This window comes from Halyomorpha halys, unplaced genomic scaffold (genome assembly GCF_000696795.3).
Source record: "Halyomorpha halys isolate HHAL.00 unplaced genomic scaffold, Hhal_1.1 Scaffold1600.1, whole genome shotgun sequence".
NCBI lineage: Eukaryota > Metazoa > Arthropoda > Insecta > Hemiptera > Pentatomidae > Halyomorpha > Halyomorpha halys.
In genome coordinates, this window is record NW_027115371.1 from 113,799 (window position 1) to 128,365 (window position 14,567).

General features: G+C 29.7%; 1 protein-coding gene across 1 annotated transcript in view; it reads left to right on the plus strand.

Annotated features, from left to right (window-relative positions):
• The first annotated feature begins 1,199 nt into the window (after positions 1-1,199).
• The window catches only part of LOC106690168 (putative inorganic phosphate cotransporter), a 65,980-nt gene continuing 52,612 nt past the window's right edge, over positions 1,200-14,567 (plus strand). Inside the window, exon 1 of the mRNA XM_014435503.3 lies at positions 1,200-1,303. Within this exon, the coding sequence (XP_014290989.1) occupies positions 1,237-1,303 (67 nt within the window). The 5' untranslated portion in view covers positions 1,200-1,236. The remainder of the gene's footprint in view (positions 1,304-14,567) is intronic.

Genomic DNA, 14,567 nt, shown 5'->3' on the forward strand with positions numbered 1-14,567 from the left:
TGGACACTTGTGGTTGAACACTGTTGTGGTTTTTACGAATTCGTGGCTTTTCTTATTAAGTTGTTGTTTGTTGTCACTGAAGATATTTTTAAAATTATACGTCATATTACACCTGAGTTTTAATCAAGATAAATGAAACAATGTGGAAATTGCCTTATGTTGAAAAAAAGCAGTCGAAAATTTCCAAGTTAGACTCTGACTTTGTATACCAAAACTTGAGTAGAAAATAAAGAAGACTTGTATGTTGAATGTGAACAGAAATGATGGCAAAAATAAATAATTGGTTAAGAGAATCTATGCCCCAAGAATAAAAAAATAATTGTATTTTTAATCCTAAAAAATCTTGATTTTTATTCTTAAAAGATGGATTTTACAAATGAATTATATGAAAGTCGCAAAGATGGAAAGGGTTCAACAAATTATTTTAACTCAAGTAAAATCTAGATTTTGAGAACAATCTGAAAGTTGAGTTTATTTTCTAGACAGGACTAACTGAACTTATTATTATTTTATCAAGTTTAGGTTTAATTAAAATATCTTCATTCTTGTGAGCAGGTGGCTATATATTAAGTGGTTTATTGCTATCTTCAACATATTCTTAATTACTCTTTCACTCCACAATTTAGTGGTGATTCTCAAAAGTCGTGTTTGGTTTTTTTATTACATATATGTGTGTACGTCCTCAACAAAACTGAAAAGGTAAATGTAGCCAGTAAGTGAAACTACGAGAGCACTGCGACGGGGGTCAAATTTTTAAATTGTAAACAAAAAATAATCCAGATCGTCAGAGGTTTTCCGGTGACTAATTTCATTCCTAACACTTTTAAAATAATCTTAAAAAGATAAGGAACCAACGTATATTTTTATCTTGTTTAGTTCTTAAAATGGATCAAAACATTCATTTACACCTCTACATTTGTAACCTTTTAAAATATAAATTATAAAATAAGGTTAAAAATCTCCACAATTTTATTGTTAACCCCTTAAATAGTTCCTCACTTGTAAGCTACGTTTTAAAATGTGTGTTTATTTTTTATTAACTAATATGTTTACTCGACACTTCTCAGACCAGACGGTATGTAGAGTGTTCCTTCCTGTACATTGTGTTTTCCCCTCTTCTAAGAATACTCAAGTATTGCAGAAAAAAAAAATTCTAAAATAACCCAATTTTTCAGATAATGAACAACCCTGGTAAGCTCAGTCTTTCAATAGCAGGTGACACAGAAACAGTTCAATATGTCAACCCCAACACTATTAATGGCTGATGTCGATGACCTGGAACGTAAGAAAAATGAAGCTCTTGGTAAGCACGTCTGCAATTATATAGAATAAATATTTTGTATATCAATTTAAACATAATTGACATAATTAGTAAATTGATGAAGAAGGTGTGGGCTCGAATGAAGCATGACCAAAGTTGATTTGTCGTACCCTCTAGAAGGATAATTCGAAAAAAAAATTGCTTTCCTTGATTTGGCCAGCACTTTTTTCAGTTGTTGTTGACGATTGATTTCAAAAGAATAAAAACAGTAGTAAATAAATAAAATAATATGTATTTTTTAAAATTTATTTATTGATATTTACAAGTGTATAAAAAATACAACAAGCAAATTTGATCATAATGACATAATGATAATGATATATTACAGCATGTAGAGAAACTACCCAGTAGTAGAACTCTAAAAACATTTTACAATATAAGGTCACGAGGCCATCTTCTTTTCAGGTGCCTCGGAGGATTGCCAGCAATGGATGAGGAAGTAAGGTTAGAAACTAGTGGGTTTGGGTGGTTAGAGAGTTTATAATGGTAGGAATAATATTGGGTTCGGGCTAGATCGGTTACATAAGGAACATTTAGGTCATTATGGATGGTTTTAAAGTAATACTAAAAAAAAAAAAAAGTCTATCTTTATTTTATAAATTTATAACATGCAGTATAAATCGGTCGTAATGAACTCAGTGGAACTTTGAATGCTATATGCAATTCTCAATATATCGGTTACAGTGGACAGCCTCTAAGTTAGTCAGTAAAAACGAGCAAAATAGAAAAACAAATCTCCCTGAAGGATCGAAATTTATTAGTGTTAAATCCTGTTGGAACTACACATCCATTTTATTTCTTTGATTTGTAAATTTTTGGCCAATCCAGATATCATCAAGATGGAAACAGATAGTATAATCTAAATGTATAGCAGAGGTCGCCAATTATTTTTTTTTTTGGTATTTAACACTAAAAATTTGGTAATTCTACCATCGACCCCTATTAACAAAAATTTAAATAAGAACCATATGTATTTCTCAAATATAAATATCCCCACCTTTCCTCCTACTTTGGGCCAATTTAGACATGTTTATTTTATTTTTTTTTTTTTTATGATTCCCTTCCTGGTATTTTCTGATATACGGGGGGGGGGAGGGGCGACAAGCGTTATGTACAGGGTTTCAACCTACTTTTGCCATGGTGGGTGGGGTTAACTTTTCATTTCGCGGGACAACCACAGAAATAACGATCAACCCCCCAGACCGGATTCGAACCGGCGTCGATGCAGTTTCGAATAGGCAAAGAACTAGGCCCCAACTCCCTCAGCTACAGACGGCCCTTAGCGGAAAATTCTAACCAAAAATACTATTTTATATGTCTAAGCTATAAATTCTATATTGGCAATAAGTATTAAAAATATTTCTAACTCGGTGTTTATACCAGAAGATGTTTCAACATCATAACATCAATACTAAATTACTCATCTACGTATGTTTAAAAATACTTCCGTATTGCTTTCATCAACTACGTAGAATTATATTTCCATCAGGGAAAAATGTCCAAGCGGAAAATTCTTCTTTCTAAAAGAGGGTGTAGCTCTTAACCAGAGAAATAGACCACAATGACGTGGTTAGAAACCCTCCCATTTTTTTTTTCTTCCTTGATTCGTCAATATTAATAACATGGCCGTCGTAAAAAATTACTTAGATATTCCCAGGTAAAAAGAAAAAAACATGTCATCAGGAAAATAGATTCTAACAAACAATATTAGAATAATTTAAAAAGAAATGTATACAAGCTGAAATGCTCTTTTGCCTCAACTCGATGATACTTAATAATTTCAAGAGATCACCAATAACTCTTGGTAAAACAAAAATAATTAAATAAAAATGTGTAATATGTAATAATATATTTTTTAAATCCAAAATGCCACAGATGCGTCTTTTGGACCCATTATCATTATTTGTTCATTTTTTTATATCATATCATATGTATGATGTATATATATTTATTTAAACAGAAATGGATTATATATCCTAAAAAAAAAAATATTTTCAGAGATTGATGAAATACAAGATAAATATCGCTACGGTTGTCTTTCTCGCTAATGTTTAAGCACGGAACATTTTTGCTGATAACGGAGCGATAACCCAAAAACAATTTAAGATTATTAAATCTAAACAACAACTTCGTAAAGTAGATAAAAAATCTTTTACGAAATATGGCTTATCTTAACTGAATCCATCCATAACATAAATAAGTAAATAAAAAATTAATAAATATATTATATAAACTTAAATCGATATTTAGTTTTTTTTTTAAGAGCTTTTCACAACTCTTTGGTGTGCTAAAACCAAACGAATTTTACAAAAACTTTCAATATTTATTTCTTTATAATATATATATTAGATATTCTCGAGATTTGCCTTTGGCTTCACCAAAAAGTGTCTTGAGGAATTAGGAATTTTGAGCTTATGTAAATTCATTTTTAATGAGGTTATAGTAAGCCTGAGAAGCCACAAAAAAAATTATATGGTCTATGGTTAAATTCCTCTGAGAAAATTCTAGTTCCGTGTTTATTTATCTTTTTTTTTTTAATTTTATCTTTTTTTTCTAGGAAGCAGGAACTAAAGAAATATTTAAATTAGGTAAATCTAAATTTTACCACTTTAACAATACAAAATTTACTTCAAAACTATATAAAGAGGTTGATGATAGGATCTTTAGGAAATATGAAAAGATATTTTTAGTATCAATAAAAATTTACCGATTTTTAAAAATCTGAAAAATGTAACAATGCATTATTATATTAATTTTTAATTTTAATGCTATATCTATTTGTTGTTGAAAAATATTTTGTATTTTTTTAAAATGTGAATTATATATTATTAGAGTTTTGAGGATGAACTAATTTAATCTGAAAACGAGCAATACGTTAAATGTTTGAATTAGTCAAAAAGAGTTTAAATTTAAATTTTAAATATTCTGAAAAATTAATGATCAGAATTTTTTTTTTTAAAGCATCTTATGGAACTCAAGATTGCCCACTTTTAGGTAAACTTCCATGTTTAATATACATTACGTCCATATTATTTATGTTGAGGTCTGTTATTGAATAAGCTGATGTTCACAGGAAGTGTTACAGGAATTTAAAAAATAATAAAATAAATATAAAAATTAAACAAAAAAATGATATCAGAATTGCTTTCATAATTGCTGCGATAAGGTAATCCTTTTAAAATATCAATGTCAAGTTTCGCGGAAAAAAAAGATTATGCTTTCAATTGCTTGGGTATTTCCCCTCTCCTACTTCCCTGCCCTCCCCCAAAGGAAATTCCATATAGATTAATAAATATCATCACCTATTTTAATTTAATCATTGTAATTCATGAATTTTCACAATCGATTTTTATGTGTACATTGACTCTCTTCGGTATATACTTTACTTTTGTCATTATTCGTCTACCTGTAAGTGTAGGTTATATACGAATTAATATATCTCTAAGGAAGTAGTCAATATTCCATTTTCAGTTTGTATCCCGGAATATTTTGATTTCAAAATATATACATTTATCCATAGATCTACAATGTAATTTTAATGTTTTCGACCATTAAGTAAATAAGCTGGAGTAAAAATTTCTGATTAAATAAATTTCTTTTTAAATGGAGTGTGCTAAGATTTGATAGGCTACCCCGGGGAATAATTGGGTATTTTAAAATAAATTTGCCTGTTGTTCTTCAGTTAGTTTCGCAAAAAAATGATAAGTCACATAGCCAACACGTTTACCTAAGATCGTATCTATTTCATGTTAGCTCGGGAGTTCTATGTTAGATTGTATTGATTTTAAGTATAAATATTATTATTAATTTCTTGTTTAATGAGAAACGATAAGAAATTGTTGTTAAGTTGAGATTTTAGTGAATAATTGATAAGAAAAAAAAAGTATTTGTTTTCACCACAACATCATTGATAAGATACGATTAGCAGTAATAACTGCATTCACTAAAAAAAAAAAATTGGAAGAAAAAATTATTTAAGAGATAGATCAAAAGTAAGAGGTACACCCAATACATTCTAACTCTTTTATTTCAAACTATGTCAAAAAAAACAAAAAAAAATCATATAAAGTTTTTATAATTTCTTTATATATATACTGGTATATAAAGTAATGTCCGTATTTATAAGTAGATGCTGTATGTTTTTTCATTCTTTCAATAAGTGTGTTCTGCACATAACATATTCAAAATCAACATCAAATGATCACAAAGTTTGCTTAAAATTTTATTCGTTATGAATACTGAAGATTATGAGAATATAAAATATATGTGTGTGAATGAAATAGAGACTTTTTCATCGCTTATTCTCTTTTATTGACTTTCATCGTTCTAATTGTAATTCGATACGTTAATACCCTAGAATAATGAATTCGAAAAGAAAAAAAAAAACCTCATAAATTTGAATAAGAACGAGGGAATAAGAACCACCCCGAATTATTGCATATACATAATTCGTTAATAGCATTTGAAAAATTAAATACTACTACGTAGTACAGCTAAGAAAACAAAATAGATCACTAGAAATTAATTAATCCGTTCTCAACAATTCAGCTGTACATCGAGATAGTGATCAATTATCAATAGTGCTGAGCTAATGGTGGATAATTTAAACACAAAACAAATTAGTGTGAAAGTCTCAAATAATTACTTTCTTCTCACTGATAGTTATTTTATTTTTACTCTTTTTTTTTTTCAAAATGCTCTTTCTTAATTCTGTTCTAAATTATCAATTATGAAAATTCGTAATTAACGCTCTTTTAGAATTATACTTATTTATTTATTTTTATTACTTGTTTAATAACTAAAAACGTATTTGTGTTCTTTACTAACCATTTTTTCAAATAAATTATCCACGGTTATCAAATAAATTATCTTCTCATCATAATTTTTAAGTTGCTACCAGTACTTTATGACATTCATTGATTTATTATATTTTTAATTATTTATTCTATATTGAAAATCTATCTTTTATGTTATTATTAATCAATATTTAGCACATAATTCATAAATCAATATTTTATTTTCAAATAGAGATGGATGTCTTACTAATATCTGTTGTCATTAAAATAAAATAAGATGTGTAATCTTTAGATAGGAATATATGAACAAAGAGATAATTTAAGAACAGATTGACGAAGTTAATTTTACTTTTAAAAAAATCAAGGTAAATGATTTAATAATATAAAATAAATTTTTAGCCTATTCTCAAATGAATAAAATATATGAATAACTATGTGAATGTTAGATCTTAATATGTTCAATTATTGGTTAGCTACTAATGAAGGATTAAGATAAATTTTCAATTCAGATTAAATAATAAAATGATTGTTAGAAAATACATCTATGAATTTCAGGTAAATTTAATTCAAAAAAGGGCATTACGGGCCGAAAGGCAGTACAGTCTTTACCTCATGGGTCCTGTGATTGAACACTTAAGAGTAGTAGTAAAAAAAAAAAAATTGATTTATATTATTTTGTTTATTTTTGTTTTAAATCCAAAGTTGTTATAAAAATAAATCCTACAATTGAGGAAGAGGCCTTATTATGAGCTACGAGTAGGAGAGCTTCAACTTGGTTGCTTTGGGACAGCAATGTGAGCAGAGAATAGATGAGTGCTATTTGCAGGAAACTATCTTACCAGTTAAAGACAGTAACCTAATTCCAAAGTGCATTTTGCATTTATCCAGCCAACCGACAATTGCATGAAAGTCATTGTTTTTCGTTATTAAACATTAATGTTTTTTGTTAAGATTTCACCTGACAGGCGTGTACGGGTTTCTCTCTTCCATTAACCAAGCATAAAGCGCACCTACTTCCGAAACCTCACTCACTTTCAAAGATTTTTTTATACCCATGGATGATTCATTACTAAGGATGGGATTTTTATGTTTTCTCTTTTATTTTTTCCTACAACTTCTATAAGCATGTATAGCATGAACATTTTGTGATATTTTTAAAATTTTAAACTACTCACTTTTTAAAATATTTTATCATGTCTACATTTTCTTACTTATTTTAGATCATGTTTCCTATTTTATTCTACATTTTTTTCTTAAAGGTGCATATTTTCTTCTTCACCAATACTACTTTTAAATCAAAACGAAATTTTTATAAATTTAAAAAAATAAATAAATTCATTGTTAAAAATAATAACTAATAAGATGATTTCCAATTATTTTACCAGAAGCCTAAAATAAACATTTAATGTTATGGAAGTTTATGAGATTAATTATAAGAATTTTATTGCATTAAATGTATCACATGCACCTTTTATGTCCATTGACGTAAAATGAGCTTTCGGTAGACAGAAATCGATTTTGCGATTTTGAACTTAATTTTGTATAGCACTTATAGAATTAAATATGGAGAAAGTTGTGGATAGTGGATTGAAACAAGCATTACAAGTAATCGTTTTTTCTTAGTAATTAATGTGTTGTATTTCCTCATTTTTATTTTAGTATATTAATTATTTTTATTACATATTTATGTACACGTAATGACTTTATATGTCACATGAAAATCCCTTTCCTATTCATTACCCTTGAATAATGACTCAATTTGATCCTTTTCCTTCATTTCATAGTCATGAACCCCCATAATCCCTATACAAATCAACAGGATTGTCGAATTTTTCCGAAGTTTTTAAAATTTCATAACTTTTATCTTCCGTTAACCTGACATGTTTTCTTTTCTTTATTAGGTATGACTGTAAACTCCAATCAATCACTCTTGACAGGTTAAATATGAAGCAATGCAGGCACTGACAGTAGATGACAGAGTGACTTTTGAGTCACTTTCATAGTGCATTTACCTATTATAATCATTCAGCTAGCACCTAGACATTAAAAAGATAACTAATAAAGTAGTTAAAGCAATATATCCTTACAAAAATACTAAATTTACATATGGTCTGTTCATAAAGGTTCACTAACAAGCGGCAGTTGTATCCAAGACGCTGGAGTGAGTACATCGTTAGTGAAGTTAATGCATGTGATAACCGCGCCAAAGCTTTGAGAAAGTGCATAAACACTGATCGACGTCTTACTGTCGGATTCATTTCCATTTGAAGGATCGAGTTCACCCAAAGTTCAAAGATGATTGGGTTCTTCACCATTACAATGTGAAGTGTATGACATTGTACAGTGTAACGTATTGATGACGAAGGGTCTTATATAGAAGATTTTATGTTCACTTTATAAAAAATTTCAATACATTTTGATTTATGATACCTGTCTAGAAACTTTTACAGAAAGGATTTTATCTGCGATCAACTACAATGTTCTTGCGACTTTATTAGAGCTCTAATTGTCCATTCATACTACATATACAGGACAAAATAACGAAAGGAAAATATATATAATTAAGAAAATAGAAAGATGATAAAAGTAATAAAAAAAAATTAAAGATCTAAAAATGAAAAATAAAGAAAAAAAATAAATTAAAAGAAAACAATTCCATTCGAACAGGCATTAACTCCTATACACAATTTTTAGACAGTAAACTCTGAATCAAACTTCACCACCCTCACGTGGAAGGCAACCAGGACTCCAAGAGGTCCCAGTCTTTCGTCGTTTTACTTCCTGTCGCGCTACTGGGTCTTGAAAGGCAGTGAAGATAGAGTGTGAACGCTAGAGCTCATACGCTCGGGACACGAGTGGTGTAGCTGAAGATTGGCAGAACTACAGGAGTATATTTACAAAAGATTGTGGGATCACTGGCACTTCCACACCGGGGGATGATAAGGACAAGAAAGGGATTTCGAATAATCTTCTGAAGTTTGAACATCTGGAAGGAATAACGTCAAGGGCATATGAGATGTTGAGCACCTAGTATAAGGTTTTTTTGGTTTCATAATAAAGAGCACTGAATCTTTTTCGAAAGACTGTGGACTGAAAGGTTTGAATAAGATACGAAAGTACCATTATTTTTACTATTCAATCATTAAATTCTAATTTCTAATAGATCTATCAGTTGATACTAGTATTTCCTAGTTAATACTAATATTAAAAAAAAAATTAGTTACAACTAGTAATTCAAGTATTCACGGGTCTTTACGGTATCATATTTAACTTATAATAATTTAACACACAGTTATTTAATAAGGACTTAGCATTCAAACTTTATACAATCATTCACGTCCAATACTGATAGCTTCGTAGATGTAAAAAACAGGAATGTCCTAGATTCTGAGAATCATTTTAAAAAACTAATCGATACTAAAGATTTTTTTTCTAGTGTAACGCTGGATCTGGAATAGATGCCGTAAGAGAAGAAAATCCTTTGATAATAGTAATATTCAATACATACAGGGAGTTCCATCCCCCCTTGGGTGATGGCACGTGCTCCCCCCCCCCATACCATCCTAAGACATTTCATTGCAGTTATACACAAGAAATTAATCCATATCAATGTCTGTATGAATCCATATAGAACCCTACGCGAAGCGTCCTACTAAATCGAAAGCGTCCGATCAAACTATTTCTTCCAACTACGGTTTCTTTCAAATATTTAAAAGGATATAAAAATGTGTTCCTTGCTCTCAAAAATTTTGTTGACGCACCTTGCTCTTTATCTCACCCTCCATAATCCACCTCCTTTTGGGCACACCTGTATATATTAAGCTAAATCCTTGACGTTGGTGTTGCGAGTACTGTATACCCCACTTCATTTTCATTTCTAACATGTGTATAGAGGAAATTTCGGATTAAAGTATTAGTAGTTATAACATTGACTTGAAAATTTAAATGAGAGTATAAGTATAAAATATAAATTAAGATTATTCCATTAATGACTTTAAGTTCCAACGTCAATAATTTATTAAAAATATACGCCAATAACAGTAACTATAAAAAATAGAATATCATGACATTACGAATCCCATGAGTTAACTTTAGTGGTGATAACTCGATTTATCATTTAGTTAAAACAGTCGAAAAACTGTACAACGAATAAGAAAAACTCATCAATTACAATTACTGATTATTTCATGAAAAGATAGATAAGAATAAAACCTAATTCTCTGAAGGATCAGACCTATCTATTCCTAGAGATTTTAAAAACCCTAAAATAGATGACCACATGAGATTAGAACAAAGACCCTTTGAGAGAAGACTAGATAAGGAATAGTAGCGCTGTTCTTTTTCTCTCTCAATGTGAGCCAGTGTCAAGCAAGCAATTGCAGATGACCTTTTGACACAGGCCACTCCAACGTCTCATCTATATGCGCCCATCTCCCAGCGTTTGGGAACTGTCATCTATCTTTGGGAAATCCCAAACGGCAGTAGTACATTACATAGTTCTGGGTAGTACAGGGGCTAATGGAATGAACAGAACTGTTTAGAAACCATTTATTTTATGCTGTGTTTGGTGATTTCACTGAAAAAGAACATCATAACTAAACATAGAAAGATCAGTAAACTCAAATGATCAAACGCCAACTGAGGTTATAAATAATGCACAATTCAACCCATTATTAAGATTTTGAATTAGTTTCAATATTATTACAAACTAGAGCAATGGATATTGAAGCTTCAAGTGTTCATTAATAACAATGTATACAAGATAAAATAATGAATGAAAAAAGATGTAATAAAAAAAATGGAATGATAAAGCAACATTGCAGATATAAATATGATAAAATCTATATTACAATAATAGGTATTGAATACCAGCAAAAAATATGAACACAAGATAAGGAAAATCAAATTTACCAAAAAATGAAAAAAATCCATCTTAACACACATTCACACCTGGGTCATTCAGCAAAGTTTTGAAAATTATCAACTTAGATGTTTTTCAAATTTTTGTATAGGTGTTGTGAGGGTATTGACTTGGTAAAATGTAAAATTTTACTGATATGTGTCTCTTCATTTTTAAATAGAAATGCAAAGGTAAATTAAATTACCATTTATGTAAAATTCTCATAAATGGTCTAAAAAACAGAGACCGGCAAGCATTGGAATTGCCATAGAAGCTTCTCTAATTTAGCAAGAGATATGGATAGGTGTCAACTTACGCGTTCGTGTATTCTACATTCTTTCATATGATATATAAAACTTAACAGGTTAAGATAAATTAACAGTTCCCAAAACCTTATTTAAGATTTAATTTCAATTTTCTCATGAAAAACATTTTAAAATTTATTTACTGAATAGGTTGTATTGATGTGAATCACAAGGCAAAATGTAAAGTGCGATGAAAAAGGTTTTTTTAACGATTTTATTTATAAAGCAATTAAAATCTAAAGCTCTAGTCTCATTAATACAATTCTTAATTAATTATTAAAGCAATGGTAATATAAAAGTTTTCATGAAAACAAACATAACCCTGAGAATAATGATTCAGTTAATAAGTCAGAAGATTTTACCTCTTGCTTTACACAAGCCTCTGATTCTAAGGAAATGTTTTTCACCAATATTGTTTGTGTAGTTTCAAACTGGCAATATTTCACTGATATACAGATATCATACATATCATATAATACGTATTAACCAAATATAATAATAAAGGAGGTTACGAAAATAAAATGTTTTGAGAATGAACGCATATAGTAATGGTGTATTTTTTTGATAGACAATACTTTATCAAGAAAAACTGTTATCTAACATAGTCATTATGACCTGAACAAGCCGAGTTTACGTTGGTAATGTTTTTTGCTCCAAACTCAATAAAGTTCTAAAGGTGTTTGGATTTAATTTTCATGGGGTATTTGCGAATTAGCACGAACTGCCAGTCTTTTTACATACCTCCCAATACCCTCGAAGTGCGCATACAATTCCTATGATGGGAAGTGGCCAACAAAAATAATCGTTGAATTGGACTGACAAGGTTCTAACTAAAAAAAAAAAATTGTTTCTTTACTCAGAAATCATTCAAAACATTCCATCATATCAAAAATTAAGGATCTAGTACTTCAAAATGTTTTTTTCATGAAAATTGAACTTTGCTTTTTAATAGATAATTGTAACTTAGAAATTCTATAACACACAACTATGGGTACAGTATTTACAACCTTGCTAAGCCGAATTAATGTAAATCGTTCACGTATTGCAATAATATAAGTCGATTTTAAACAATATCAATAACTATACTATCTACTTGTGTTCTATCAAACCTTTGTTTTAAAATAAATATATGTTTATTCAAAAATATGTTTTGAAAATGGTGATACGACCCCGTATCGTGACCTAATGTACACGAATATATATATTTTTTATTATAACTTTATTGACATTTACAACTGTACATAATAATACATCTAGGTACATAATAAACATTAGTAATATTTTCTGCACCACACTCAAAAATGTTGTATAGGGGTTCATCAAGTAAATGGCATGATTTAGGCATGTAGAGAAACTACCCATCGGTAGCACTCAAAAAGCGTTTTACATAAAAAGGTCTTGTGGTCATCTTCTTTTCAGGCGCCTCGGAGGATAGTCAGAAATGGAAGAGGAAGGAAAGTTAGAAACTAGTGGGTTTGAGTGGTTAAAGAGTTTATAATGGAGGATTGATAACTGGTTCGGGCTAGATCGGTGACATATGGGAACATTAAGGTCTTTATGGATGATTTTATTTGTGGCAAAGTAAGAAGTATTGAGAATTTTCCGAAGGATTTTGGTTTGGATACAAGAGGAATACGAAAGTTGGATGGAGCCCCAAACTTCAACTCCGGTTGTATAGATAGGTCTTATTACAGTCATGTAGATCAGTCTTTTGTAATAAATTAGAAGTTTAGACCGTTTGCCTAATAAGTGGTGTAATAGTTGGAATCAAAGTACATTTTCTTGTCTTTTCAGTCTTGTGTGAGAATTCCAAGTTAGTTGTTTCTCCAGATGTAGTCCAAGATAAAAATGCACGAATATAATAGAAGATGTTTTTAGCTCATCAATCTTGATATTACCACAAATTTTCTGAGTTAGGAAGAAATGATATTTTTTTTTAAATCCCAAGATTTTAACTAAAAAAAAAAAGTTTTTTATAGAACTAAAAATTTGTTTTCATTTCTAAAGTAGGTCCAAAGTATACCTGTGAAATTATATCGTACTGTGAAATAAAAGTTAGAGGCTGTTGCGTGATTTGAACAAGAAATTGAAGTCGTTAATTTTAGTCTTTGATCATGTCAAGAATCAACGTTCAAGAGTTGTACTCCAAAATCATTTTCAGTTTTATTATTGACAAAAACAAATTATCAATAAGGAAAACATTAAACAAATATACTTTTTTCGAACGATAGACCTGAAATAGGCCTGTATGCTATTCAATAAAACGTGTGCTTAAAATTAAAAAAAAAAAAAGGATAAGAAATTTTCTGAATCATAATTAATTAAATTCCGCTTTGATGATTAACAAAGCAGTTAACTGTTAAAAAAAAGATAGCCAAGTACATGATTTATCGTTTGGGATTCAAATGTACAAGACGAGGCGTTGTTAAAAAATATGTGTATCAATGATTAAGGTTGTGTAAGCATAAGAGGAAGTAGAAATTAGCAAAAATTCATATATATCAAGATATCAAGACTAAACCCCAACTATACTCTAAATCTAGGTCAAATCAGACGAGCGTTTTGCGAAACATAACAAGGAACAAATGTTCAAACTAGGCACCATTTAAAGGAGGCTACATCGAATAAAAAAAGATTTACTTTTTATTGTAAAATACAATGTTACATGAACAATGAAACTAATTTCTTACAAACCAGGGAGAACTCAACTGAAGGCTGAGTACTTTATTTCTTATGCCTTATAACTATTCTAATAATCCCTTCCCCTTTGGCTAACAACATATACATAAACAAGAAGTATGAGAGGGGATGCTAAACTGGAAGGGGAAGACTCTGTCCAATCAAATTTTGTGTGGGTAAGAGGTAAAGGACAAAGATAATTCATCAAATTGGACATCCTAAAAGTAGGAGTAAGAGATTTTAAGGAAGCCCAGTAATCATAGATTCCTTAGCTGATAGTGGAGGTAACCAATGAGATCCAAGCAAGGAAGGGGAAAAGGTTCTTTGAAAGAGGGATGCGATGAACTGTGGAAACTGACTTACATATGTTCAAAATAAAATACTTAGTAACATGCGAATCTCCTGTGAGGTAAAGCGCTGTAGTAGAACCACAGATATCGACAAACGCTACGCGCTGAATCCATGTTCCTTTAATGAACATGCCATATTTAATGTAAAATATATACATATTGGTCATCAACTAAGTATATCACCATAAAAATATTATTATTCTAAAATAAAATATA